This window comes from Aspergillus thermomutatus, assembly GCF_002237265.1.
Source record: "Aspergillus thermomutatus strain HMR AF 39 chromosome Unknown NODE_97, whole genome shotgun sequence".
Taxonomy (NCBI): Eukaryota; Fungi; Ascomycota; class Eurotiomycetes; order Eurotiales; family Aspergillaceae; genus Aspergillus; species Aspergillus thermomutatus.
In genome coordinates, this window is record NW_020798146.1 from 1 (window position 1) to 27,992 (window position 27,992).

Genomic DNA, 27,992 nt, shown 5'->3' on the forward strand with positions numbered 1-27,992 from the left:
GCACATGTGGGGGTGGTGTTGCGGCTGGAGGCTGCGGTGGCATAGGAGGAGGAGGATGTGGTGGAGGCGGCGGCGGCGGAGGATGTGGTGGAGGAGGTTGCTAAGACTATGCTCTATATCCCATGTGCGCCTTGGTTTTGAGATTTCTAATGATAATGATTACCCAAGTGCTTATGATATGCTCGTTGAATACCTGTACTGTTGCTCGGATTGTCTACAGCCCAAATTACACGATAAAACCGCACAGAGCTGCCAAAACCACAGGATAGCATTCTGTAACGAAAGTTGAGACTTAGTCTCATGGGTATCCAAGTATTGAGCATGAAATCAGAATTCCCAAGCCCTGCCCCGAGAAGCATGCATGTATGTGTATCCAGTCGAATATATCCAGGAAGAAGTCGTAAACAGAGGTATGGATAGTTCAATGAATGCCTCAAGCGGACAGAATTTGGAGAGTAATAATGGAAATCATGACTAGCCTACATCACGATACATCTAGATCGCCTTTTGCTCCTTTCATAGATCGTTTGTTCATTCCACTCCTCTATACGTCTTCGCCACAGCTCATTCGCTGATGTTGACGAGAGTGTAGGATCTGTGGATACTCGACGATTAAGAGGTTGGATTCCTGTTGATGGCAACCGGATGTCATGGGATTGTGAGCGTCGAGTTGCCGATCTGTGGACACTATGTAGTCGGCTGCTACTTCGTATAGTTGCTGGATCAATGAATTCAGAACCCGGAACCTGCAGGTTGGGAGAGGAGACCGAAAATGGATAATGATTCATTCCCTGGGTTATGGCATGAGCTGCAGATGCATCGAATTGCCAGTCGTCATTCAAAAAAGGCTGCTCGATCACAGGTTGCGCTTGCAACGGGGCCGGCGTAGGACTTATTGGAAGGAGTGATTGTGTCTGAGAGTGAGGACCATCTACTCCTGCTAATGGCTCTTCAGCGTTGGTAGGTGAACTTGGATGTGCTTCGGGGATTTCAGTTTGACGTGAACGGCTGGCGGAACGGTCTCTCCTTCGAAAAATGTCGTCTGGTCGTAAACCTTGATGACGGGTTTCGGAATCTCTCCTTCTCCGGGCCCATAGGGAGCCATTGACGGTGTTCAGCCTCTGCGGGGGAGTTGCAGACATTCCTTCCTGAGACATGTTGTCCCAACGAGTACTTTGAGACCTCCGGACTGAAGTAGGTGTGGCACCAACTCTCAAAGACGGTTCCGTTCTCGTGGGGAGAAGAGTCCTCCTAAGATACTCCGGGAGTGGCGCGTCAGGCTCACGGGAGTAAGGAGGGGGTGGAGGGACCCAGTTGTCGGCATCACTTTCGTGAGGGATTTGGAAAACCTCGGGCACCTGCGGTATTTGCCTCCCATTTTGTATACGGCTCCATCGATCACGATACAAGGGGTTGTATCGCCCACGACTCGATGATGCAGCCGTAGCAGCACGGCGCAATGTGTCCTGAGATCGTGGTTGTGTGTTGTCGTAGGGAGTGTCGGGTATTGGAGGCGTTTCGTTATCATTTGAGGAGCTGGAGAAGAACGAACTATGCCTCCGAGGACTGAATGACAATATGTGGTGATTGTCACGATTTGCAGACGTGCGGGTTTCTCGAGCAGCAGCTCTTACTCGTTGAGAAGCTGCGTCACTGTGATGCAGGAGGGTCCGCCTCCTTTCCAACTCCACTTCGGTGTCCAAACTCGAATTCGGCTCGCTCAGTAGTTTTGGCTCTGCTTCTCCAATCTCAATACTAACCTCGGTAATTTGTCCGTCGGTTGTAGACCGCTCAAAATCCAAGAGAAGCACTCTTCCACCATCAACTGGGACATCTTCATCGCCGATCGTAGGGGGGCTGACACCACCAGGGGCCACTGCCACCAACCGACGTTGTCCAAACATAGAGTGTGCGTACCGAACCCAGCGGGCTGCAGTCATTCCAGGCATGTCGCTCATCTTGTGTCCACTGACTATTGTTTTCGGTTTGTCGATCGTCCACTCCAACCGGAGTGCATTATTATGCGGCAGACTGCCCAAATCTCTCATCCGATGGTCTTGAGGGACGTTAGGTGTGGCTTGCGTTTCTCCAGTCGAACTAGCAATATCGAGTCGACTTGGGACTCCATAAACCCAAAGGCCGGAATCCTGGAATCCCAAGGCAACGAGCTCGCCTTGGCAGTCAGCGGAAGGAAGCATTGTCGGTAACGACTCCTGTAGTGTATTGGTGGAGATGGGTCCCACAAAATATGTTGTTCCGGAGTTTGCATTGGTGACCCCAAACGCTCTGAAAGCTCGGATCCGGCGGTCATATCCCAGAATCCAGCTGCCCTCACCCTCTGCATGAAGTGGTAGTAAGCACGCGTGGCTGTAACCAGGTATCAGGTCCGGGAAGAGGATCTGGGTGGTCCACATCCGAACTTGAACCTCTCTCGGGGATGATTCGGTGTCTGGGTCAGTGTAGAAGGGCACTGTTATGGTGACTAAGCTGCTACTGGCGCTGTCAGCAGAAGAGCCAATTAGCATGACACCGTCAGAGGAAAACGAGATTGCGTCGACGCTATCGCAGCGGACGGCTCTGCGTTCAGTGGCGAGAGCTCCCTCCCCGATAGCGTACATTTCGATTTTGTCACTGTAGGCGACTGCCAGGACGCCTCCGTTGGGGGACAGCGCCAAAGCTCGTGGAACTTCTGTCAACTTGAGATCTTGGATCAACGAAGCTTCTTCGTTTGTTAGACTATAGATATTGATTTGATGATCAGAAGAAACGACTGCAAGAAGGGAACCGTCATCGAGAATGGTGGCGTTGAGTGGGCGTCTCCAAATTTTGAGCTCATGCTTTACGGCAGCGGAATCAGAAGTTACGTCGAGGACAACAATCCTCGAAGAACTGATGCAAAGGATCATCTGAGCATTGGGCGAGAAAGCAAAACGAAAAGCCTCGCCCTGCGGGAAAGCCGTTGAAGAGCTCATGGACGTTGAGATGAGTTTGATCAGAGTTCGACGAGGTCTGAGAAAGACCTCGAACGCATTTCGTCTGACCTCTGACAAGAATCGGCGTTTGAGATATGCCAAGTTCTCCGGGTTAGCCGCACTGGTGATAGATTCTCGCATCATGGAGAATGATGGACATCGAGACAAGTGATGCGCGTACATTGCGGCAGAGTCCGAAATGCGTCTCCATTTTCGATTGAGCAAGGCGAGACTCGCGAAAGTGTTGGCATCAACAAGGTATAGAATCCTATGTGAACCATCAAAACCATCATTCTCATCCTCGCGCGGAGTATACGCATGGACGACGACATTGAGAAAGCATCGCGAGCTGGACTTCAGGTCACTTACTGCTCAATCACACTGCGAGGTAAAAGACCGAAAGGCGACGAGTTCTGTTCAGGAGACTCCTTTTCGGATCTCATACACGACTGACACTCTTCCTGTACGAGACAGGAGTCCTCTAGCCGCTCGACGCTCGGCATCCGAACATCATAATCCATGATAGTCGCATGGAGACATCTACATCTGGTAGAATAAGAACATGTCTGTAGCCACATAAATTCAGTCCAGCTTTTGACAGGTTTGAGGATCTTCTTTCCCCACGAAGCGAGTAGACTAGTGTATAGCAGAAAATGCAGAGTGACATTGACGTGTTTTAGGGGAAGATGCAAGGATAAAGGCGCCAGTGCGGGCACCAAGCGGTGCTTGTGGCTGTGTCTGCACGCCAACGGTGATCTATTACTTAGACTACCTCGAGGGCGCGTCTGGCAGGTGTTTCAGAAGCGCGCAGAGTCAGGAGGATTGGGAATAAAACATCGTATCTGACGATGATGTACTCCACCAAGTGGATAGGTGTTCATTTAAAGATGGTGGAAACTGGAAAGATGATGGAGATCGGACCCTGGCGATCGAACTCGCTTGCTCGATACTTCTATCTGTCTGTCTATCGTAAGTGTTCTGCGTTTTGTTTGATGGGGATAAAAATAGGTAGCGGAGGCACGTGGTTGGCCTGTGTGCTGAGTCAGCATCCCCATGCCCGATAAGAAAAAAAAAGGCAGAAAAAAGAGGAGAAAGAGAAGACTAGAAGGAGAAAGGAAGAGAGCGCAAAAGCTAAACAGAGGATGACAGAAGAAAAGTGAACCCCCAAAAAGAGAGAGAGGGAAAAAAAAGAAGAAAAAGCAAGAATCGATCAATCACCGTCGAGATTGTTGCAGCCACTTCCCCGCATATCAGTCTCATTCGTCAAGCCCGGCTGATACTCTGTGGATATTCGTGGAGAGAGAGACTCAGAGTTACCTCTCTTGCCTTTGCTACACTACTTGACCCGGAAGTGTGAAGATTCGGCAGACTCCGATACCAATTCTGCCCCTTCTACTCCATGTCCAGATCATGAAGGACTACGGACGGCTTTGCAATTGTTAGCAGCAGTCAAGTTCATATTTCTTGGCTTCATTTAGGCTTGACCCTCGATGTCGTCGGCATAGTCGCCTTTGCGCTAGTTGCTGTGCCGGTGATTGGCTCAGTGACTCCCTGGGAAGCCTTAACTATTACCTACAGGATATTGGACTACAACCTTTCAAGCTCCTGAGGCTATTACTACTCCGTTACTATTCGCGACTACTAGTCTACTACCTTGTGGCATCGCCTCCGATTATCCATTATTCAGCCCTCGCAACCGTACCCTCTCGTCCTTCCGCTCCATCGGCTGTTTCAAACGCCAGCCGTGGAGCCTGTAGGACCCTCAATTGGCGCGCTTCACCCTTGATGACATATAGTTCCTGTCTTGTGTTGCCCTGATATTCCTTGGTGACTCATCATGCCGCCTGCGACTACCCAGAATAGTTCAACGCAGAAACATGCTTCCCCCAGTTTCAACGCCGGGGCCAGACCTTACAGATCGCACAAAGTCAGGGCTTGCGATCTCTGCAGAAAGCGCAAATCCCGATGCACTGTGGATATTCCCGGCCAATCATGCCTGCTCTGTCGGGTTCAAGGTGCCGACTGTCATTATCAGGAGGAACCCGTTCCGGACGCTTCGATCTCCAATGGCTCTGACTCTAAACGATGGTCTGTCGACCAGGTCAGTGAGAGCTTGAGTGCGGGACAGAAACGCAAACGTACTCCTGATACTACCATCTCCTCTCCTAATCCATCTCGAAGGCGCGAGAGTTTCAGTCGGCCGCGTGCCTACTCTGATAGTCGCGGAACCGATCGCAGACGCCATGGAACAGAAGACCCCCACAACGAGTCCGTCTTCATTGTCGGACCTGTGGTGGCCGATGATGCGCAGGTGATTGAAAAGTTCATGCCCCCGGAAGAGCGTTCTAGCAAGTCCGTGGAGCCAAAGAGCCACCCATACAACGTCTACTCGAGCGATCCGCGCAAACCGATCCTCTACACCACCGTCTCCAGGCGGAGACAGGGTATGCGGGTCGGTGTCCCTCCCGGGGAAAACCAGAAGGAAATCCTTGAACAGATTCTTGGACCTTTCAAACATGATCTAGTCAGGCTGTATGTTTCTCTTCTAAGCCATGGATTATGGTTTCCAATAAACTAACATACGTCGCCAGTTTTCTGGATAGGTTCAACGTAGCGTTCCCGATTTTCGATGGAGACAGTTTCTGGGAAGCATATATGTCAGAGTCTCCAGGCGAACCACCGGCGTCGCTTCTCTGTCAAGTGTACTCCATGTCATTAGTCTACTGGAAGCACACACCTAAGCTTGCATGCCATCCGAAACCCGACGTTCGGTATGCCGTGAACATGACGGTAGCTGCCCTCCACGAGGAATTCTCCGCACCTGGCCTATCAACCATCAGCGCTGCTCTCATAGATTTGACTGGACGTCCGATCTTTTCGATGACGGGTAACGCCATCAGTTGCGGCCGACTTGTCGCACTAGCTCATTGCTTGGGCCTCAACCGGGATCCTAGCAACTGGAAGCTGTCTCCACAGGAGAAGAACAATCGTATTCGTTTATGGTGGGGCGTTGTCATCCATGACCGTTGGTAAGCTCTTCCCTGTCTACCCTTTAGTCGATGTAGATACTAACTTCCATCAAGGGGAAGCTTTGGGCATGGAGTCCCTCCTCAAATCGCCAAGAATCAATACGATGTTCCTCTTCCCACCATCAACGTGTTGGTGCCACCAACGTGCCGGACCACGGAACGAGTGAGGGCTGCCCACTGTCACATCTGCCTTTGCCGTTTGACCGGTATTCTGGGAGAGTTGCTACCGCTTGTGTACGGTCTGCAGCATAGCCTACCGCGCGAGACGACTAAAAAGCTGCGACAAATTCGGACTGACCTCGACATGTGGGAAGACTCTCTTCCTGACTGGCTCAGAACACCGGTGAACCATAGCTCAGAGTCTCGCGTGTCAGGAATCAGTAGCCTGCAGTTGGCCTTCCTGGCAGTCAAGATGCTGGTCAGCAGAGTCGAGCTCAAGGTACGTCGTTGTGAACCGCAGATCGTGCTTGCTCCCGGCGTCGTGCTCTAATCCACCAATGCAGGAGGTGAATAATGCCGAGACGGACAACCCAGAAGCCCGTCGGTACTTCCAGACCGAGTGTCGAAAATCAGCAGAGGAGATTGTGCGATTTATTTCGTCTCTGCGCAAGGAAAACTTTCAAGAATTCTGGCTACCATGTACGTCCGCCTTACACAAATTCTCTCACCCGCCCAGATCTTGAAGCCATCATCCAATTCTAACCCTCTACTAGACAGCGCATTCCACCTCACATCAACCGCCACCCTCCTCGTCCGCTGCGCCCTAGAAACAACAGACAGCGAAGTAGCCCGCTCCTGCCTCGCAAACGTCGAAACTTTCCGGAGCATCCTGCGCCGCGTCAGAGAAGAAGAAGACTGGGATGTCGCCGACATGTGCCTCGATCACTGCGAACGCATCCTCAACCGACTCGCCGCCAACGGAGGCACCGCAGACCCGACCCTCAACCCTTCGACCGGTCAATACGACAATCGTATCGTGAACCCAGCTGCCATCTCGCTCCCTGTCTCGCTCCCTGAAACCCAAACAAACAATGATATCGTGGACGATATGATGTCTATCTCGGGGACATTTGGGACTATGGACGGGTTCCCCTTTGACATGACGGGGATTTGGGACGTCTCTGTCTTTCAGGATGTCAATCTCACGTAGTCTATACATGCATAGTGTAATTGGGCTGAAGTGAGAGGCGTGGGTGGATTTCTCTCTGTTTTTGGATTATACCCAAAATGAAGCACTCAATGTGGCATCGTTGAGTTTGTATTTAGGCAGCAAGCAATACCTAGCGATGAGAAGCCAAGGAACATGCCTAGTATTTGTTCCTTCTCTGTCCTTTACAGAGTTGAGTGAGAGGGATAGAGGTTATAAAACTCTTAGATACCTCGGCATTAAAAGTTTTCTTCAATTTATACACAACAAGAATCAACCAATCCGCTATTTTACAAATACCCGTGATGCTCAGGAACCCAAAGAACCATCTAGAGATGAACCCCTCACCCAGACGACAAGGACCACAGATATACAATATACGATAGGAGGGAGAGCATGTTTTTCACGAGTCGTCAAGCATTACAGCCTCAAAGATCCCTTTACTGCTTACCAGCACCAAACATGCTGGTGAAGGAACCCTTCATCATCTTCATTTGTTCCTGACGAGCCTTCTCCTCTTCCGCGGCCATCTCCGCGAGCCACTTCTCTCCGTTCTCACGGATCTCCTTCTCAATCATCTCGTAATTCTTCTGGCCTCGTTCACGGATCTGGTCCCAGAGCATCTTGCCTTGAGCCAGGCCCTCGGATGGGCTCTGTTCGCCGTCCAGCGTGCGGGTAGACTTCAAGCCCAGAGCAGATGCCAGGCTGCCCACTCCCCGCTTGGGCCGCCTCTTCTGCTCCTCCTCCATTTCCTTTTCGAACTTCTCACGCATGATCTTCTCGCGCTTGGCGAATTCAACAGGGATGGAAGTACCCTCGAATGACTTCAATACAGGGCGCACATCGTCGATACCCATACCAGCAATGTATTCGAGGAAGGGAATCAGTGCAACAAGGTTTTTGTCCTTGGGGTCACCAAGCCACTTGTCGAGAATAATGGCATTCTCCGGCTGCAGGCGCGCATGCTCCTCCTTGGTATCAATCAGGATCACCTTGGACAGATCGCGGTTCAGGTATGACAGGTCCTATAGGTAGCTTGGTCAATGACTGTGTCCTGTGTATAGGCTGGAACCGAGCTATCCTGGCCTACCTTGATGTATTCACCATCCTTGTACCTGGTAGCTTCTCTGAATAGTGGCCAACGGATGATACGGTAGGGGTCGAGCTTCCGAAGAACCTGGTCTGCCATCATACTGGGGACACTAGTGAAGAGAACAAGCTCGTAGTACTGGTTCAGGTAACGAAGGAAGTAGTCGACACCTGGCCGCTTGGCAACGCGCCATCCGTGTTCACGGCTCCACTCACTATGCACAAGCAGATCCTCCAGACTGAGGACAAGCGTGTAAGGCTGGCGGAGATTAGGGTCCTCATCAGGGAGCAGCTTCGGGAAAGCGGGATCCTTGTAGTAGCTGGTGATATCGCTCAAACGAGCCTTCATGCGGTTGTACCAGAGCGAGAAGCTCCAGCCGGACGGAATGTCGGGGTGGGCCTTCGCTTCTTCTTCCGTCTCCCAGTTCCGTCCCAAGTAAGCCACTCCTCCAGCGCCGGCTAAGAGGAAAAGGGCGTACATTAAGTTGGCCATACGAGCCCTGCGGCGATCGAGCGAGGAGACGTAGCCATCCTTGGGAATATCACCTCGGCCATCATCGGTATAATCTTCGGAACGCGAAGGGTCCTCTGTGAGATTCAATGAAGTCTGTCCATATTTCTTCGTACGACCTTCTAATTCTGCGGCAAGAGTGGACGGAATACCCTGGGTGAGGTCGGGAAGCGGTTGTTGAGGTTTTGTTTCGGGCTGCGGAGCATTCAAGAATTAGATAGAGCCTGGAACAATATAGAAAATCGAACACTCACAGCTTCAGAAGCCTCCGGCGCAGCGTTCTTCGCTGGATCCGCCTTTGTATCGAACTCGGTTTGTTCCGCCGAGTATTCTGGTTTGGGAGTAGACGAGGGCTGTTCGGACTGCGAAGGCTTGACGGATTCTGGCAGCTTATAAGGAGCCTTGGGCTTAGTGCTCTTTGCGTACCATCGCGATTTCGGAACTGAGAGAGCTGATGCGCGGATAGTGGAAGTAAGGACACCGGGCCTCGTTAAAGGTAGTACAGCACGGCTAAGCATAATGACGATGAGAAGACAGGGCACCTAATAGTATGAGATAAGAGAAGGCAGCGCACTCATGCTCCGCTTGGGAAGAATTTAGATAGAACTGATATAGACAGACAACTAGCAGATCAGATGAAAAAGTTGTCTGTCCTGATAATTGGTAAATGTTAAGAACCACCTAGTAGTCTCATTCCATCGCCATTACTTGAGAAGCGCTCCAGAAAAGTTGGAAACGCTCACTTCACATACGGCGGGCGGCAGAATCCATTAACGCAGCCCTTTCCACCGCCCTTAAAATCCGCAATCTTCCGCCAGATTCCTTTCGTCTTTTCTTCTTCTTCTTTTTTCTTCAGTTTTGAAAGTTGATTCAACCCAGACGTTAATTTGACCCAACAGGCTTCATATCATGCATGCCGGGTTGTATTAGCTGGGGAGACTGAAGATTTCTTCTATCCCACTCCCAAGAGCCGCAGCAAAGGTTTCCAGTGAAGCTGCAGCCCCGTTCGTGGGATACAAATTTTTCTTTTCCTCGCAATATATATCTGGCCGCTGATGTATACTCCCTTCAGGAGGTCTTGTTTCTAAACAAGTCACTAATCCTCAGCTAAGTACAAAAATGGCATGAACACAGAACTTGACATAAGGCCATTCTCCTTTCCTTAAATATCCACAGCGTATTTGTACCTAGACTCGGGCTTCCATTATTTGCCAACATGGACCCCCTCTCAGATGCTTTCGAGAAGGTAAAGATCGAGGACCCGCCACCGGAACCCGATCCAAGTGAGAATCAAGACGATGAGGACATCCTCGAGGAGAAGTCCATTCCTCTGACGCCCTTTCGCTTCCTCGATCTTCCTTCCGAAATTCGTCTGCGCATATATGACCTTGTCCTATTCACACCTTATCGTTTGAAACCGCGGCGAGCCAACGGAAATGTAGGCGCCTCAGCAAAGAATCCTCCCATCGCTCCCTTTCGGGTCCGTGTCGCTCTGTTCCTCGTGTCCCGGCGTATCCACGACGAGGCTACGGATTATTTCTACTCGGCGCTGACTTTCCGCGTGTTCCCAATTCAGGATTGGTGCCGCACGCCAACTGTCAGAGCTTTGCCGGCAAGACACAAGGCTTCCGTGACGACGATCGAGCTGATTCTCGGCTCCAGTTGGACCTCGCCTCCTCGCGAGTGGGTGGTGAACAATCGGTTGGGGTTAGAAAAGATGGTGCGCGTTAGAACATTGAAGGTTTTCATTGAGTGCGACCCATCGCATCCTGTCTTTGAAGGCTTTCGCATATCCAAAGGCTTCTACACCGATTTTGCGGGCAAGATCCTCAAGCAGGTTCTGGAGAGATTGCCCCATGTGGTTCAAGTGGAATTTGATGGTTATCCATCCGTTTCCAAAAGTGGAAGTCTAATGAAGCGCCTGCTACATGAGGCGAGGGCAGCACAGAAAAGGATTCTTTGGGGACCAGAGCGAGGATGGTCCGACTGGGATATAGAGGATGAACAAAAACCGAAGCAAGTGGAATTTGAAGAAGCCGACTGCCAGAATTCAGTCCAGTAAATAGTGATCCTCGTCGGATAGAGCCCATGAAGTTGTGCAGTTCTACAAAGCTGAATCACTAGCATGGCGTTGGGGGGTTGTATAACACATTTTTGTTTCAGCGCATTGGCTCAACCTTTCATAGTGTATCAAGCATCATTTATCTATTTGTAATTTCATCTCTTCGGTCCATAGAAGTCAAGCATAGAGCTCCAGATCATATGAACAAAGGTCAGTTAGCATTTCTCATCTTCCTCCTGAGTGTATCTATAGTTCCTCATCCACATCCATGCCCGTCCCCTCTTGAGCTCCCTTTCCGCTTGACAACCGCGCCACCGAAGCCTCCTTGTCAATCATCTGCCGCGATACCGCAACGATGTTGTCTTCGATCAGTTGCTGACTCACATCTTCAATGTCTGTAAAAATGGTCAATAACAAGCAAACCAAGGAAAGACAGATGTAGGACTTACGCTTCTTGGGGTCAACCTTTCCAACATATCGTGTCTTGAGTTGCTCCTTGGTGAGCTCTGTCTCCTCTTTGACCCGCTTCTCATAACCTTCAGCAAGGCTCACTAGCTGCTTCATCTGCTCCACGTTGTGCTGGCCTTCCTCATGGAAATCGTTCATCTGCAAGGCCTCTGTCCACACGTGCTTGTGCAAGTTCATCAGCATGTTCTCCTCCAGTCCCGTCTTGCGATAGTTGATTGCGATGCTGTAGTAATGTCTGTTCAATCCGTGGATGAGCGCCTGGATTGATGGCTTGTTCAGGTGACCCAAGTTGGATGTCGTTTGCCGGGGCTCCTGGCCCATGACGACGGTCTGAGGCTGAATTAGTCGGAAGGCATCGATGACAACCTTTCCCTTAACGGATTGAATCGGATCAACCACAACTGCGACTGCTCGGGGAGTGAGCTGTTCAAATGACTGCTGAGTGTTGATGTCGACGGACGAAAGCCAGCAGCCAAAACCAGGATGAGAGTGGTACCAGCCAACGACGGTTTCTGGTCTGTGTTTCGAAAATCTATCAGCACTGCAGCTTCCAAACTTGCTTCATCCTGCTAAGACCTACCGTCCAGTTTGCCGAAGCATCTCCATCATCTTAGTCTGAAAAACGGGGTCCACGGCCTCAACACTGACACCAGTACCGCTCTGGGGCATGGCAAAAACATCAACCACACGAACTGTATATTCATCGACAAATTCCCCCAGCATCAAACCCATGACTTCCATAGGCACACCTGCCCGACCATGTCTTAACATCTTCAACAAAGCTAGTGATGAAATGTGTACAGTCTCCGAGTTATCGATCAGGTTCGGGGTGTCCTACAAGAAGTATAGCATCAGCAATCATCGTTCTCAGTGACTCGATCCCATCAAGAATCGACATTCAACCGTGGCAGAAGCCCTTGGAGAAGACCTTGAATAGACGGTCACAAGCTACAGAGTTGCAAAGCCTGAATGACGCAAAGGGCTGACTTACACCACCTGGAGCTGCGCTCCCCATACCCATGCCCTGGGCGGCCTGAAGCATCCGATTGAGTCGATCCATGGTGACTCAAAGACTCTGAAAGAACTGGGGAAGAATGTAGAGAATAGCTTCCTGTATGGAAGCAATGACGGCGCGGCGGTTGGTTGGCGACTTCACAGGCAGATTTTCTGTCGCGTGGAGGTCGACGCGAATAGAAGTCAATGAAATCTAATGTTAGACAGCACGGTTGAAGGAGTTGAGATTGGATGGAGAAAAGGATGACTGTAGAAATAAAACAAGCTAGTTGGTTGAGTCGCACTGATCCGGAGATCTAAGCAATCCCAGCTGGGCGTGACCGAGCTCAAGATCCAGTGAGCCTGACGGAGGCGGTGGGAGCAGCTCTTCCGTCTAGTCTCGGCCTCCCCTCTGCGGCCTTTGCTCGGCCTCCCCTTCGCTTCCTCCGCTTCTTGTTCGCCCTCACTTATAATCTCCCCATCTAACAGGAGGGAACTTCATAACAGCACCATAATCCTTCATATTGTGCTGTTTCCTCATATCAGGGCTGGTTCATTTCCTTCATCAGAAATCAACTAACTCTAACGAACTTTTCACACCTGTGGTTCAGTTTTCTTGCTTCATCATCACCCAATCTCAAACACTTCTATAATCGATCCGAGCCATACCACTTTGCCGCCTCGCGGCTTAACTCACATAATTTTACGCGGTCCTGAGTGAAGAATACCTGTGCATTCATGCACAGTCTCATTTACAATGGCTGCTCCTCCGATTGACTTGAATCTCAATGGCTCCGCTGATCGCAGCAAGAAGATTGCGTACTTCTACGACTCGGACGTAGGTAATTACGCCTATGTTTCCGGGCATCCCATGAAGCCGCATCGTATCAGGATGACACATAGCCTGGTTATGAACTATGGTCTCTACAAGAAGATGGAGATTTACGTGAGTGTTCACGAACTTTGAAGGGCTTGATTCAAGCAGAATGCTAATGGGAAATTGGCGCAGCGTGCGAAACCAGCCTCAAGGTACGAAATGACACAATTCCACACCGACGAATACATCGACTTCCTTTCAAAAGTTACGCCAGACAACATGGATCAGTTTTCCAAAGAACAAGGCAGGTATAATGTTGGGGATGACTGTCCGGTTTTCGACGGGCTGTTTGAGTTCTGCGGTATTAGCGCTGGAGGCAGCATGGAGGGTGCGGCGCGCCTCAACCGCAACAAATGCGACATCGCTGTCAACTGGGCTGGAGGCCTCCATCACGCGAAGAAGAGTGAAGCGAGTGGTTTCTGCTATGTGAATGGTAAGCTTATCTTCCTGTGCGGCGATTGTCATTACCGACCGACATCTTCTCACTTTTTACAGATATCGTTCTTGGTATCCTCGAGCTGTTACGATTCAAGCAAAGAGTCCTTTACGTCGATATCGATGTTCACCACGGCGACGGTGTCGAGGAAGCGTTCTACACAACTGACCGTGTCATGACTGTCTCATTCCACAAGTACGGAGAATACTTCCCGGGTACCGGCGAGCTTCGTGATATTGGAGTGGGACAGGGCAAGCACTACGCTGTCAACTTCCCACTTCGTGATGGCATTGATGACATTTCGTACAAGAGCATTTTTGAGCCCGTTATCCGAAGTGTCATGGAATGGTACCGCCCAGAAGCTGTCGTCCTTCAATGTGGTGGTGACAGTCTCTCGGGTGATCGTCTAGGTTGTTTCAATTTGAGCATGAGAGGACACGCAAATTGTGTGAACTTCGTCAAGAGCTTCAATTTACCGACCATGATTCTCGGTGGCGGTGGTTACACAATGCGCAATGTTGCGCGGACGTGGGCGTTCGAAACTGGTATTCTGCTAGGGGAAAGCCTAGGTCCACAACTCCCTTACAATGATTATTACGAGGTGGGTCCATACTAGTTGGAATACTGAATGCGTGCAGGTTGCTGACGAAATACCTTAGTACTTTGCACCGGACTACGAGCTGGATGTGCGTCCATCGAATATGGACAATGCCAACACGAAGGATTATCTGGACAAGATCCGAGCTCAAGTGGTGGAAAATCTCAAGCGGACGGCTTTTGCACCCTCTGTGCAGATGACCGACGTACCTCGCGAACCTCTTGTCGAAGGCATGGACGATGAGGCAGACGCAATCCTTGATGATCTGGACGAAGACGAAAACAAGGACAAACGGTTCACGAAACGACGATTCGATCAGTATATCGAGAAGCCTGGTGAACTCAGCGATAGTGAAGACGAGGAAGAGAATGCGGCCAACGGGGTTCTCCGCAAACCTCAATCGCTGAAGCGCAGAAACCAGGTCAATTATCGGAATCCTGACCTGGACTCCGGGCTTGATAGCGGGATTGCGACTCCGCAAGAAGTTTCGTCAGTCCCGGATGACGAGATGGATACCACTGCAGACGCGAAAATGGCAGAAGCACCCCTACCCGAGTCTGACGTTCCACCCTCGCCATCCGCCGCCGGATCGACTTCTAGGAAGGACGAAAAAGCTGCTGCGGAGCCTACTGAGATGGCTGTTGATGGGCCAGAAGAGGTTGCTGCTTCCGCTGCTGTTTCCCGCCAACTATCCCCGAAGCCGCAGGATGAAGACACTACGATGGAAGACGCAGGCGCGCCTGTCCCCGAAACCGAGCAGTCGGAGAAACCAGTGTCGTCAGTCGAGGGACAGGAAGAGGAGAAAAATACAGAGACACCGGCTCCAGAAAAGGCAGTGCCAGAACCTTCATCCCCCATCAAGGCTTCGCCTACTTCAGGCGAGCAGGACGTCTCGGACAAGCCAGAAACGAAAGATGCGACGGAATCGGTAGAGGTCAAGGCCAAGGAGAAGACCCCTGAGGCTCCTATCGACCAACAGGCTGTGAAAGCCGAGCAGGAAACTTCTGAGGATGCTGGTGAAAACAAGACAAGCAGCCAATCCGCAGAAGTAAGCTCAAAACAGCAGCCTGAGGAGCCTGAGAAAAGCGGAAATTGATGTTCCGCTCTCTGTCTGTGAAGGCGTCCATCCACTGGAAGTTTCTGGCGTAAAGGGCAATGGTAGCATGGTGTTTCGGGCTCTCGAAATCATTGCATATGTTCTATGAGGTGGCCTCTTATTTTCTTTACATCCTGGTGCTAGTTTTTGCTTCTTTTCTCGAGTAAGATATGGTCCAATATGACATTGTTTTCATTCTCTATTTGCTAGCATGCTACCTTTCATGAACCAATCCCTCGTACGTAGGTAAGCAGGCACGAGCTACTCCGTACTGCTATTTCGAACTTAGAAACTGATGAAAATGACTGGATTCTTGATGTCTTGTTGATAATTGTAGATACATTCTAAGAAGAAGGGAAAACAGGAGGGAAGTCCAGGTAAGTGAGGAAGACCGTAGTAGCCACCAACCTGATAAGGAAGGCGGTTTCTTCAACCCTTCCGTGACAGTACCTAAGTTAACTCTTCATCAAGAGCATTGTTAGGTAAGCACAGTCTAGTCCTGTTGAAGCTTAGCATTAGGGCACGCTCTATTCTCCAAGGCGGGGCAGAAGAGCCAATGGCGATAAAGCGCCAAGATTTTACACACCACGCACACTAAGCGAGAGCAATTCGAAACCCGAACCGCCGTGCAAACCCTCGACGTCGCCCAGATCCCTCTCGACCTTCGTCGCCCTTTCGCCCTTTTCCCAGTATCCGACACCGACTACGTGATACCTAGCCAAGATGTCTAAGAGAGGGTGAGTCACAATGATCCTTTTTCCGGGTTTTGCGGAGCGCTGCGCGGTCGAAAAAGAGCGCACAGGTGGTGGACGGTTCTTTGATGGCTGGAGACCGTGAAGCGTGAGGTGGATTACTCTTGAAATAAGAGGAGGAACTGAAGAATTTTGGGACGGGTTGCTGTTGAGCGGCATTTTTGAGAGAAATTGCGCTGGGATGAAGGGGATATTGAGAATCTCACAAGGGCCAGATATTGAGGGAATGAAATGCTGATGATTGATTTTTCGAACAGTCGTGGTGCCGCCTCCGGCAACAAGCTCAAGATGACCCTCGGTCTGCCTTGGTACGTTATTGCAATTCCTACTCTGTCGAGTCGAACACGATTGTCGAAGTGACCTGTCTCCAACTGTTTCCTTCGAGCCTACACAACCCGTCATTCATCATCACGAAAAACCTGCCTACATCTCAACCAACCATCAAATCAACTCTCCCAATCAAATGTGTTCGACATGGCAGACAAGGACGAATCATAGACTAACATCTTATTTTGTGATATAGCGGCGCCGTGATGAACTGCTGCGACAACTCCGGTGCCCGTAACCTGTACATCATCTCGGTCAAGGGAATCGGTGCCCGCCTGAACCGTCTCCCCGCTGCCGGTGTCGGTGACATGGTCATGGCCACCGTCAAGAAGGGAAAGCCCGAGCTCCGTAAGAAGGTCATGCCCGCCGTTGTCGTCCGTCAGAGCAAGCCCTGGAGAAGACCCGACGGTATCTACCTGTACTTCGAGGACAACGCTGGTGTGGTGAGTACATACTTTTTCTCTTATTTCTGGCTTTACGGAGCGGCGGCTACGATTCGACCGTTTGATTCCGAGATATGAACGAGGCCATCGCTATCGGCTATGACAGATCCAAGAATGAATGCTAATCGCCTCCATCTATTGCAGATCGTCAACGCCAAGGGTGAGATGAAGGGATCCGCCATCACCGGCCCCGTCGGTAAGGAGGCTGCTGAGCTCTGGCCCGTAAGTTCCCTATTATTTTCGACACATGCTCGGGTTACAGCACGGTTGCTAATCCTCGGTCAAATAGCGTATTGCTTCCAACTCCGGTGTCGTTATGTAAAAGAATCAATGCAAAAAGGCGTCGTGACATTAGGAAGTCAGGGAGAGATAGAAGCAGCGATACCAGGGAATGAAATCATCTTTTTTTTCGGTGCACATGACACAAAACCACGAACTTGCATGAACGGGTCCGATCTCATCTAAAGCCGCGCATCTCTGTCCTAAATGACGTGTCTCTCTATTGTTTCTTCTACTGGCGATTCGGAAATACAAAAAATATTCAAAATCGTTCCCTCTTCTTTATATCTTCTGAGCATGCTTCTACCGGTGACTGAAATGACCGCGAGAGCTCTGATGGAGCCAGCTCCATTCTAGCGACAAGTAATTGAAGGGAAACGACTGCCGGTCTCTATCCTGTTGCAACCACTTCCTCTGGGATTCTTCCAACGAAGACTATTCGTTCAAACGACACAATACAGACCCAATATTCCTGAACATAGACGTAACCAAAATTATATACTTGTTTGAGAAATCGAGAATAGAAACAGCCAATGGTATATAAACACAAGATCAGTATGGTACAACGGAATCCAACTCAAGGAAAAACGAAAAGGCAAGTCGCTCGCTGCTGATGCTCTCAATGTCATGATCAAACCTTCAAGATATCCGAGATCCGTCTAAGACTTCTTGACTTGCGGACCTTTCGCAGATACAGACTTTGCTGTTTGTCTCTTCAGTCCAGTGGATCTAGGCAAAAGAGTATATACCAAAAGAAGCAAAACGGTCACGATGTCGATTACATGGATCGCCCACCAGATATGCTGGACTCCGGCCATGCACATGGTGATTTCATACTTCCATTCGTTCACGGCCGGGTTGGCATCAAACCACACGGAGAGAAGACCTGCGTTGCCGCCGTAGTCGCCCATCATGGCTCGGAGAGTGACCTCGCGGATGGAGGGCGTATCCGATCTATCTTCCGGGACTCCACTGTAGCGTCTTGCGTCCCACTTCCACGTTTGCTGGGGTGTATCGTCCCCTGTGTCTGTGGTGATCGACCGGTTGACGAAGTGGACGACGTCACATCCGGTGTGGTCGTGGCCGTTGAGGATGAGCCCATTGCGGCCCCAGCCTCCTCCTGGAACATCTTCGTCGCCGCTCATGCCATAGATCCCTTGGAGGACGCCGGTGGCGCTGAGCTGCTCGCTCAGATGGTTCTGCTCCTGTAGTCCTGCCGCCTTGAAGCGGGGCATACCATCTGGCCCGTCTTCGTCGTCGGACTCGTGGTAGGTAAAGTACGGTCCGTCGGTGCAGATACCCTCCTTCTTATGTAGGGGCAGATGGGTTAGGAGGAGGGTGAAGGTTGTCCGATCTTCGACGGGGTACGTGCGATGGGTGATGAGATCGTTGATGAAGGCGTAGCTGTTCGACTGGACTTGTTCGGATAGCGCTGGTCCGTCCAGGGTCAACGTGTTGAGATTGATCAGGTGCAGGGTAGGCTTGCTGACAGCAGCGTCTGCTGTATTGTCAGTTTGGCACTCGCGGGTATATTGAAAGCGAACATCCCAGTTCGCGCGCCCAAAAATTCGCTCGAATCGCTCAATCCGCGCCTCGCTGGCATCTCCCGCATACCCAATATCATGGTTCCCAGCAATGTTGATGACCCTCCGACTCCATGTCGAGTGCGTCGCATTCAGCTCCTCCAACCCAGACACATCCCCAGAACCCGCTCCATACCCCGCCGACCCAGTGACCGTAATCTCATCGCTGACCCGCTCGCCCCCTCTGAACACCCGATTCCAGTACCTGTCTCCCCTCCGCTCGAATTCCTCATCGGTAACCCACTGACTTCCAATCAGATCCCCCAGCACCGTGACATGCGTAGGACGTGTCCACCAATGCAGCGTACGATATATATGCGCAAGATAGAAATCGTTCCCGAGTAAATCGAGTCGCTTTCTCGCGGCCAGAAGCGAGCGTGGAACGTCTTCGTGCGCGAGTGTGCGCAGCGCGGCAGTTACATTGCCGAGGACATCGCGGTGGAAGGGCGATCCGGACTCCGTTACAGATGACCTGATTGCAGTCCAGTGCTGCTTGATCCGGGAAGGGAGCTCTTCGTCGGGACTAGGGAGAGAGCTATCACCTTCTAGTTGGGGATCTGCGAGAACTAGCAGCCTGAAGGCCGCTGGCTTGCTTGCGGGCTGCTGTCCAATGTGTTGCGAAAGGGTGTGGACCAGTGGACTATACGCCGGACTGAACGAATCAGGTGGACGCTCATTCTTCTTGATTGGAAGTGGAAATGCGCAGCCCTGGAAGATTGGATAGAGGTAGAGGTAGAGACTGAACGTTATTGCAAGTGGAACGAGCACGACGAGGGCACGGGATAGGAGAAGGCGGAGGAGGGACATGAGGACGCGACTGGAAGTTGACCGCGCATTGGCTTGGATATAAGATTTATTTGGGCTATAAAGTCATGAGATCATAAAGCATGCAAATAATTGATTTTCCAAAGTGGTCGCGACGAAGAAAAGGGGAGATTAAGAGATTCGGAGATGGAAGAAACAGTTACACTGTAAAGTGAGGACGTGAATTTCCTTTTGTGGTTAGTTTTGCTGTTTTGGGTATGGCCTCCTGATATACTATCTTATAAACACCACCTGCATCATGACCTTAAGTATATAAGAACTGTCCCCTCACTGTTCTAACCATCCTCTTCCCTGAATCCCCCCTAATATTCTACACCCTTCCAGTCGCTGCAGTTGTTTCACTTGCCCCTATAGCCACACCCCCTTTTTTCCCATCTGAGTTGACTAATATTATCAAACATGAACACCAAGTCTTCGATCTTAGGCAACCTCCTGCCCACTGATAATGATCGGAACAACGCCATTCGTGGTTTTGTGCTCCAACTTTTCCTCGATGACCACGGTCCCGTTGGTGCCATTGAGGTTCGTGGTGCTATCCATATCAGTGTCATGAGTGCCGTTGATACCGTTGATACCGTTGATACCGTTGATACCGTTGATACCGTTGAGGCCGTTGACGCCATTGACACCGTTGACACCGTTAGTGCTATGAGTGTCATGAGTGCCGTTGACACCATTAACACCACTGGAACGAGCGCTGTCAATGCCGTTGGTCTTTGATTCCACCGTTTCTTCCTTGTCGGCGACAGTAGCTGGCACATCGCATTGCTGCTCTTACGCTGCCCGTCGGGATCTAACCGACTCAATAGCTCCTGGGGAAGCTTCTGCACGACAACCTCCACCAAATCCGTGATGGAGGCGCCGCCCAGAATCTTCATGACCGGCACGTCGACTGCGAGCTCCTTCAAGAACCAAGACCTTACTTCCACAGCTACCAGACTGTCGACACCCATGTCCACTAGAGGCGTAGTGTCGTACAAGCTGTCAGAATCCGACAGGAATTTCAACGCTTGCAGCTTTCCTTTGAAGGCACCTAAATGGACTTGTCAGCGGCTGGGTAAGGGGTATTGAAGCATAATTTCACGTACCTGAAAGCACCTTCGCCGCGTCTTGCATTGTCTTGGCCGCTTCTAGCAGTTGTCGCAGAGGAACCGCGTTACCCCTCTCTCCACCCTGTGTATCACCCTGTCCTACCTCCCTGATCAACAGCGACAACCTCGTATTGGTCTTCCAGTATGCGTCCTTCGACTGCTCAACAGTGATGGGCGCCAGACCTGTAATGATCTCCGGGTTGAGACCGAGGTCCGGTCGTCCGGACAAGATCGCCTCTGCAAACAACTGGTGCAGGTCATTCTCACTCATCGCAATAGTCCCAGACCGCGTAGTTAGACGCTCCTGGTGCTCCTTTGTCAGACGGCCGTGGCTTTCACGCTCGATAAAGCCCAGCCCCACTAATCGAGTGATGTCAATTACTGATCCAGCCAGGCCTTGCTTACGCCGCCGGTCGACAAGTCCCTTGATGAAACAGTTTCCAGCGGTGTACGCCGATTGTCCCGGGTTGCCGACGGTTGCGGCGATCGAACTAAACCCGATGAACCAGTCGAGTGGTTGGTTGGGATCGGAGAAGAGCCGGTCGAGATTAATCGTGCCTTGGATCTTGGGACCTAGGACCGCTTGGAAATCGTCGAAGCTCATCTTCATGAAGGAACTGTCTCGCAGAACCATGGCGCCATTCGCAACACCCCCAATGGGCGGCATGGACTCCTTGATAGCGTCATGGATCTGTTTCATGGATTCGAAGCTGGTGATATCCCTAAGAAACAAAGGTGGTTAGCGATGTTAAGTTTCAAGCGGATGAGTCATTTGCTTACCCTCCGAAATACCTCACTGTGGCACCTCTTGACTTGTGCCATTGCACCCAGTCTTCGTCGACAGTGGGCTTACGGCTGCTTAGCACGATATTCCGAGCATTGTGGGCAATCATGAAGTCGGCCAGGGATCGGCCAGTGTCTCCGGCGAGACCAGCTAGCCAGTAGGTGCGATCGGGACGGAACAGATCACCACGTTGCGTAACGGGCTCAACAGAGACCGGCACGTATTGATCCTCTTGCCAGTAAACAAGCGAGCTGGGATTTGGTACTACAAAGTTCGCAACCACCCGTTTGAGTGGTAAGATATCAAGTGGTGCGCCCTCTGGGGTTGCTTGTGCGGATAGCAAGGAGGAAGCGAAGGAAGCAACGCGACGGAGCAGATCTGTGATGGCTTTAGGGGCATCGTGCGGAAGAACGGACGCTTCTGATGCAGTCAGGCTAGACATCTTGACCTCGTCACAGACCGATGATAGGGAGGTCGCAATCTTGGATCCGAGACTTTGGAAATGAGATTCGTCGGCTCCGGAGGCGTCCACGTACAGGGTAACGTCGGCTGGTAAGAGGGCAGTGATGGCTCTCTTGGTGCTGTTAGGATCAAGGTACACCCAGTTTCGGCCGGACATTTCAGGACTAGAAGTCATGAAAAGAGCCTTCCTGCCGAGCCTGTTCAACTGCTGAGATAGCAGAGATGCTGCAACTGGATCTGGCTCGTATGCCAGCACCGTTCCTGTGGGTGGCAGCATTTGCAACACCCATTGGACTGTGAGATCGGCAATGACAAACGACATGAATTGTCCGTCAACCTCGACCTCGTCAAGGGACATCGTCCAGGACTTGGGGACCTTGACGATGGACTCGTTGCGGCTGGTGAAACAAAGTGTCTTTTCTCCTATCTTGACATCTTCTCCGAGACTGACGAATACATATCCCACTGGGGTCTTTATTGACGACAAGAAAGAGCAAGATACACTGACTGTAACAAGCTCAGGTGAATCTCTCTCTATGGCGTGCTGCTCCCGTACCATGTACGAGTCGTCGACCAGATCTAGAGCCAAAGGCGTCGTGTGCACGTCCACATTGTGAGTAATTGATCTCTTGGATGAGTTGTATCGATTGTTCTGCCCATCATGCGGACGAACTCTTGGGACATAAAGCTGGCCGTCCTTGAGAACGAGTTCTGGTTCGAACTCCCAGAGTATCTCATCCGTCTCACCACGTCTGGCCATGTCCGACTGGAGCCTGAGCTGGCACATTGACTTTGCAATGAATGAGCAGTCATTCATATCGACGGCGTCAATATCCAGAGTCTGCAATAGGGTCCCGGGAACTTCGTAGAAAAGCGTTCTGAAGAGACCGAGCGTAGTTCCGGCATGGGGATTATTCGATCGACGATCCTGGAGCAACCAGAGTACACTCAATGCAGAGCCCAGCACTGTCTTTAGATTCGAGAAGACAGACTCCTCCATGTCCTCGAACAAGTTTGCGTCGCACTCCGTGAGACTGAGGACATGGTAGCTCTCAGGAAGTGGTGGCAGATCCGCGAACTGGTCAACTTTAATGACATCTGCGAACTGCGGCCTCAGATTGAGACAGAGCTGGTCCCTGAACGGCGATACAAATGGACTGCTACCACCTATAACAAGTACGGGAGTTTTGTCTGTTGCCGTACTAGACTTTGAGCTGAGAGGCCTGCTCAACTGGCTGACGAGATCATTTTGAGCCCGAGAAACGATAATGGATCCGGGCACGCCCACTGGGTCCCGCATGGGCGAATTGGTCTCGATACCACTGAAGCCGGTCTCTCGAAGAATCTTATCCCATTCCTCAAGAGTAATACTTGGGCCCCCGTAACGACCATCGTTCTCGCCGATCCACCAGCCTGGGAGACCGCCCATGACGAGACCGTGGCGCATCACGTCGTTGCGGATGATCTCAACCATCACAAGATAGCCACCAGGACGCAAGAGCTTTCGTGTATGTTCAAGGGCGGATCTCAATGACTCGGTCGCGTGCAAGACATTGGAGGCAACGACAACATCATAGCTCTGCGGGGTGAAGTCCTGTCCAGCGGGGTCCTTCGTGATATCCAAGGTCTTGAAAATCATCTTGCTGACGTGCGATTGGAAGTGGTCTGCAGCATGGCCGAAGAAGGCACTGGAAATGTCGGTATACGTATAAGATGCATAGGAGTACCCGATCTTCTCCAGGATCGCCTTGGTCGCGCCACCAGTTCCGGCGCCGACTTCAAGGAAGTTCATTCGGGGAGACTTCAAGCAAAGCTGTTCCATCACCCCGGCAATCAAGAAGTTCAGCAGCTGGAACCCGATGGCATTTACATAGTACTGCTCAAGGTAGTTATCCTTGGTCATGTATTGCAGGATGCTGGTATCTCCATTCAGCACCGAAGGCAGAAGAAGATGTTCTCCGACGGCCTTGGTCAGGTTGAAATCGGCGTCTGTCGGAGGATAGCTGCCCATCATCTTGAATATATCCTCTCTGGTATCACTCACCCAAGACTGCGAGGCAAACGGATGTTTCCCGTCATTGACAATGTGGAACAGCCGCTCAGCGTTCTTCAGCAAAGCCTGTCGATACCACGGAAGGGTCTCGCGCTGCTCCGGACTGACCGAGAGATGGAAGGTCTTGAGGTAGTAAAACGCCGCGCGCTCAGCGTCAAGAGCCTTCCTGCTCTCCTTGGGAGTCGCCTGTCTATCCCCAAAGATAACATCCGCGTTCGGCTTATCAAGGCACAGGAACGACTCCTGGAAGAGATACCGGTCGTTCTCAACAGTCGCACCCGCAAACGGGGAGAAGGTGAGCCCCTCAACCTCGATAATCTTCTCCTTGAAACCCTCCGAGAAGACCTCCACATCTCCAGTGACGTGCGTATCGCGAGGATCAGTGATATTGCAGTCGATCTCAACATTATCTGTCATGTTGCTGCCGCAGAGTCCAGGGATGATCGAGATCCGACGACAGAAGGTTGGCGCCACGATCGTCCAGAGCCGGCCATCTCCAGGGGCGCTATGGGCAGCGTTCAGACCCTGCAAGGCACTATCCAGCATACCGGGATGGAAGAGCAGAAGCGTTTCGGAATCGTCGAACCTCTCGCACCGAATTGTTCCCGTCGCGAAGCCGGCTTTGCGGGACACATTCGTGAGCGCGCGGAAGGGGCCCTCGTATCCGAATCCGAAGTCATCTCGCAGGATCTTGTAGAAGCTGTCCACGTCTACTGCGGTCAGTTTTCCGAGTGGGGGAAGTCTAGGTGAGAAGTGGAATGCCGAGTCCTCGCCCTCTCCTAGAAGCACACGCACACGACCGCAGCAGTTGAGCGCAAGGTTGGCAGCGTCTTTGCTTATGGTTGAGTAGGCCGCGAAGTCAGCGGTGATTTCTTCCGACTCGGTGTCGAGGGTAGACACCTTGGTCATGGATGTGAGGAGCTCAGTGCCTGTGGAGTCGTGGATGGCGATGGCTTTGCGGATTTCAAGATCGAAGAGATCGATTGATTTCACGGGTCTCCCTTGGGCCAGTTGCAGTGCTGCTTCCATGGCAAGGCAGATGTAAGCTGTTGCGGGAAAGACGACCTGGCCTTGGAGCGAGTGTCCCGACAGCCACTTGAGTTCATTCATCTTCAGGATATTCCGCCACCTCCATTCCTCCGTTGCTCCGTCTGCCATCTGGATGCCTAGTAAGTCATGGAAGGGCACCGGGTGGTTGTGGAAGGTCTTGATGAGTCTTTATTCGGCAAAGTACCCCCTGTCATGAGTCCATGGGTACGTTGGAAGACCGTGGATCATCGTAGTCGGAGTATCCGGGTAATTTGTCTGCTGGAAAGCTCCGAGCGTCACAGCAGCAGGGCCAAACCGACTCCAAAGGAATCCAAGTGCGTCGGAAAATGCCACCGCACTGCTCTTTCCACGGTTCAAGGTGCCACTATATGGGATTTCCCGATCCACAGCGGCAAGAATGGAATCCTTCGCAGGTCCCTGCAAAGCAGGATGCGGCCCGACCTCTACGCCGCAGTTGATGGCTTCGTCCGCAGATGTCAAGCATGTTTCAACAGCTGGGTAGAATAACACGGGCTGGAGCATTTTATCGACCCAGTATTGGCCGTCCAGACTTTCCGGGCTATTGATGACCTGACCGTCTCGGACGCTGCTGAACCACTGCGGTGCATCGAGCCGGGGCTGTCGGACTTGTATGTTGCAGTTTCTCAATGCCGTAAGGTAAGATGCAGAGCATTTAAGCATGTGGGCCGAGTGGTACGCGGTGTCGACCTTTAAAATCCGGGCGAATTTCTCCTCCTCTTCAAGCACCCCCTGTGCCTGGGTTATAGCGTCGATATCACCCGACAGAGTCACGCTGGTAGGAGAGTTATGGGCAGCCACGCAGATCCTCCCATCGAAGTCATCAAGCTGGCAAAGTTCACTGGCATCCTCAAAGGAGGTCCCGGCAGCCAGCATTGCGCCCTTCTCTCCCGCCGGCCCGGCCGCCATATTGGCGTAGAATCCCCGGTAGTATGCAATGCGGATAGCATCCCATGCAGTGATGAAGCCCGCCGCATAGGCAGCAGCAATCTCTCCAGAGGAATGCCCAACAACGGCCTGGAACTTGACTCCCGCAGCGCGGAGCAGGTCAACCAGGATGACTTGGACAGCCGTGCAGAGAGGCTGCGAAAGAGAGGCTTCGCCGACGGGCGCAGTGCTGTCAGTAAGTACGTCGGCTAGAGTCCAGGATGGGCGGTGGTAGGACGGTAAGCTTGCGAGAGATGAATCCAGCTCTTCGACGGTCCTCCGGGCCAGCGGGATCGACGATATAAGCTGGGACCCCATGCCTTGCCACTGAGCGCCCTGGCCGGTGAAAACGCCGAGCAATGAAGCAGTTCCAGGTAAAGCTGAAGTGGAGGGTAAAGTGGCGTCTTTCTCTGAAGCGGCTTCTATCGTGGACTTGATCTTTTCGCGAAGCTCGTCGATCGATGCAGCGGATAGTGCGAGTCTTCGCTGCAGAGCAGAGCGCTTGGTGCTCAAGTTGTATGCCAGTCCACTGATATTGACGTCTGCGTTCTTGTCCATGAATTCAAGTGTGGACTGCAGGAGTGCCACCAACGAGTTATCAGATGCTGCAGTGAATACAGCTGGAATACAGCATGTTCCTGATGTGGCCGTCTCTATTTCAGGGACTGGGTCACTGGGCGTTGGTGGATAGTATGTTTCAAGAATGCAGTGAGCGTTGGTCCCTCCAAAACCAAAGCTGTTGACACTATTGACACACAATTAGCTGTTATCCGAAAGGGTTTGACAATCTTCAACTAACCTAGCCCTTCGAGGTTTACCATCTGGCAATTCAGGCCAAGGTTGATTGGCCGTAGGAACACGGAGATGGCTTGTAAACGGTTCAAGGTCAGGGTTTAATTTATTGAACAGTAAATTTGGGAGAATGGTTGCATTGCGAAGAGCAAGACAAGCCTTCATGAGACCTGCCAGTCCCGCTGTGCCTTCGGTGTGACCGACCACGGTCTTGATAGACCCGACGAAGAGTTCGCCTTCAGAATCAGACTCAGGGAAAAACGCTCTCATCAGGGCTTCGGCTTCTTGAGGGTCCCTAAAACATGGCCTATTAGTCTTTTCGGTTTCCAACAGTGTACAGAATTCAACCCACCCAGCTTTCGTTCCCGTGCCATGCGCTTCAAAATACTGACACCGATCAGCCTCCTTCGTCGGATCCAGCCCAGCGCGGGCATAAGTGTCTCGAATGAGCGCCGCCTGGGCCGTAGCACTGGGCATAGTCAACCCCTTCGTCCTGCCATCGTGATTCACGCCCACTTCCCGAATCACGGCTTCGATATGGTCCCCGTCTGCAATCGCATTGCTGAGAGTCTTCAAAACAACGCAAGCAACGCCTTCACCTCGGGCGTAGCCATCTGCGTCGACATCCCACATGTGACATTGAGACGTCGGCGACAACATACTGAGCTTGCTCAACGTGATGAACGTAAAGGCTGACAAACACAAGTTTGTCCCACAAGCTACAGCAACGCGGCTCGTGCCGTTTCGAAGGGCTTGGACTGCCTCATTCACCGCGACGAGACTAGATGAGCAGGCGGTGTCTATCGTCATGGACGGGCCATGCCAGTTAAAGAAGTAAGAGAGTCGGCTGGAGGCATTACTCGCCGCCGTACCGGACGCAGCGTAAGTCGGGACGGAGTTCACATCCTGGCCATTAAGCGCGAAGTAGTCCTGGGACATGAGGCCGACAAAGGCGCCGGTATTTGAGTTGGACAGGTCGGCCAGCGTATGGCCTGAGGATTCGAGGGCCTCGTAAACGACCTCGAGGAGGAGGCGTTGCTGCGGGTCGATGGCCTCTGCTTCACCTGGGGGGATGGAGAAGAATTTTGCGTCGAACTCGCGCACGTCTTCGGAAAGGAGATAGGCCTGGCGGATGTTGGTGGTGCCGTGGTGGCTGCCGGTTGGGTGGTAGAAGCGGTCGAGGTTGAATCGGGAGTCGGGGATGTCGCGGGCGACGTCGCGCGGGTTGTGGAGGAGGTCCCAGAGTTTGGAGGGGGAGCTGGCTTCACCTAGGAAGCGGCAGCCCATGCCTACGATGGCGATGGGTTCGTTCATGGTGGGAGGATGGA

General features: G+C 51.8%; 10 protein-coding genes across 10 annotated transcripts; 4 read left to right on the plus strand and 6 right to left on the minus strand.

The window, feature by feature from the left end:
• Nucleotides 1–706: 706 nt before the first annotated feature.
• On the minus strand, nucleotides 707–3,493 carry CDV56_100235 (F-box domain protein; the record flags this gene model as incomplete). Its single annotated transcript, XM_026753854.1, has 2 exons — nucleotides 707–3,240; nucleotides 3,342–3,493. Coding segments are annotated over 2 exons (2,686 nt in total), but the record flags the coding sequence as incomplete, so codon positions are not given.
• A 1,316-nt stretch (nucleotides 3,494–4,809) lies between these two features.
• CDV56_100935 (putative C6 transcription factor) lies at nucleotides 4,810–7,151 on the plus strand (the record flags this gene model as incomplete). The annotated part of the gene is made up of 5 exons (XM_026754554.1): nucleotides 4,810–5,504; nucleotides 5,564–6,001; nucleotides 6,056–6,440; nucleotides 6,505–6,640; nucleotides 6,715–7,151. 5 exons carry the CDS (start codon nucleotides 4,810–4,812, stop codon nucleotides 7,149–7,151), a joined length of 2,091 nt encoding a protein of 696 aa, XP_026614328.1.
• Nucleotides 7,152–7,588: 437 nt separating this feature from the next.
• TIM50 (protein translocase subunit TIM50) lies at nucleotides 7,589–9,266 on the minus strand (the record flags this gene model as incomplete). The annotated part of the gene is made up of 3 exons (XM_026754977.1): nucleotides 7,589–8,173; nucleotides 8,239–8,943; nucleotides 9,003–9,266. 3 exons carry the CDS (start codon nucleotides 9,264–9,266, stop codon nucleotides 7,589–7,591), a joined length of 1,554 nt encoding a protein of 517 aa, XP_026614329.1.
• Nucleotides 9,267–9,964: 698 nt separating this feature from the next.
• CDV56_101696 (uncharacterized protein) lies at nucleotides 9,965–10,810 on the plus strand (the record flags this gene model as incomplete). The annotated part of the gene is made up of 1 exon (XM_026755315.1): nucleotides 9,965–10,810. The coding sequence occupies one exon, from the start codon at nucleotides 9,965–9,967 to the stop codon at nucleotides 10,808–10,810; it is 846 nt and encodes a 281-aa protein (XP_026614330.1).
• A 246-nt stretch (nucleotides 10,811–11,056) lies between these two features.
• On the minus strand, nucleotides 11,057–12,338 carry RPN11 (proteasome regulatory particle lid subunit RPN11; the record flags this gene model as incomplete). Its single annotated transcript, XM_026755462.1, has 4 exons — nucleotides 11,057–11,205; nucleotides 11,260–11,795; nucleotides 11,859–12,112; nucleotides 12,270–12,338. 4 exons carry the CDS (start codon nucleotides 12,336–12,338, stop codon nucleotides 11,057–11,059), a joined length of 1,008 nt encoding a protein of 335 aa, XP_026614331.1.
• A 690-nt stretch (nucleotides 12,339–13,028) lies between these two features.
• Nucleotides 13,029–15,278, plus strand: rpdA (histone deacetylase RPD3; the record flags this gene model as incomplete). The annotated part of the gene is made up of 4 exons (XM_026755739.1): nucleotides 13,029–13,217; nucleotides 13,257–13,581; nucleotides 13,644–14,185; nucleotides 14,244–15,278. The coding sequence occupies 4 exons, from the start codon at nucleotides 13,029–13,031 to the stop codon at nucleotides 15,276–15,278; spliced, it is 2,091 nt and encodes a 696-aa protein (XP_026614332.1).
• A 578-nt stretch (nucleotides 15,279–15,856) lies between these two features.
• On the minus strand, nucleotides 15,857–16,189 carry CDV56_102492 (uncharacterized protein; the record flags this gene model as incomplete). Its single annotated transcript, XM_026756111.1, has 1 exon — nucleotides 15,857–16,189. The coding sequence occupies one exon, from the start codon at nucleotides 16,187–16,189 to the stop codon at nucleotides 15,857–15,859; it is 333 nt and encodes a 110-aa protein (XP_026614333.1).
• Nucleotides 16,190–16,261: 72 nt separating this feature from the next.
• Nucleotides 16,262–17,122, plus strand: CDV56_102552 (60S ribosomal protein uL14; the record flags this gene model as incomplete). Its single annotated transcript, XM_026756171.1, has 4 exons — nucleotides 16,262–16,338; nucleotides 16,554–16,800; nucleotides 16,945–17,022; nucleotides 17,090–17,122. 4 exons carry the CDS (start codon nucleotides 16,262–16,264, stop codon nucleotides 17,120–17,122), a joined length of 435 nt encoding a protein of 144 aa, XP_026614334.1.
• A 616-nt stretch (nucleotides 17,123–17,738) lies between these two features.
• CDV56_102738 (uncharacterized protein) lies at nucleotides 17,739–19,469 on the minus strand (the record flags this gene model as incomplete). Its single annotated transcript, XM_026756357.1, has 1 exon — nucleotides 17,739–19,469. One exon carries the CDS (start codon nucleotides 19,467–19,469, stop codon nucleotides 17,739–17,741), a length of 1,731 nt encoding a protein of 576 aa, XP_026614335.1.
• Nucleotides 19,470–19,907: 438 nt separating this feature from the next.
• Nucleotides 19,908–27,978, minus strand: CDV56_103006 (putative polyketide synthase; the record flags this gene model as incomplete). The annotated part of the gene is made up of 7 exons (XM_026756625.1): nucleotides 19,908–20,218; nucleotides 20,266–20,520; nucleotides 20,576–21,300; nucleotides 21,359–25,093; nucleotides 25,136–26,617; nucleotides 26,672–26,959; nucleotides 27,017–27,978. The coding sequence occupies 7 exons, from the start codon at nucleotides 27,976–27,978 to the stop codon at nucleotides 19,908–19,910; spliced, it is 7,758 nt and encodes a 2,585-aa protein (XP_026614336.1).
• Between the last annotated feature and the right edge of the window lie 14 nt (nucleotides 27,979–27,992).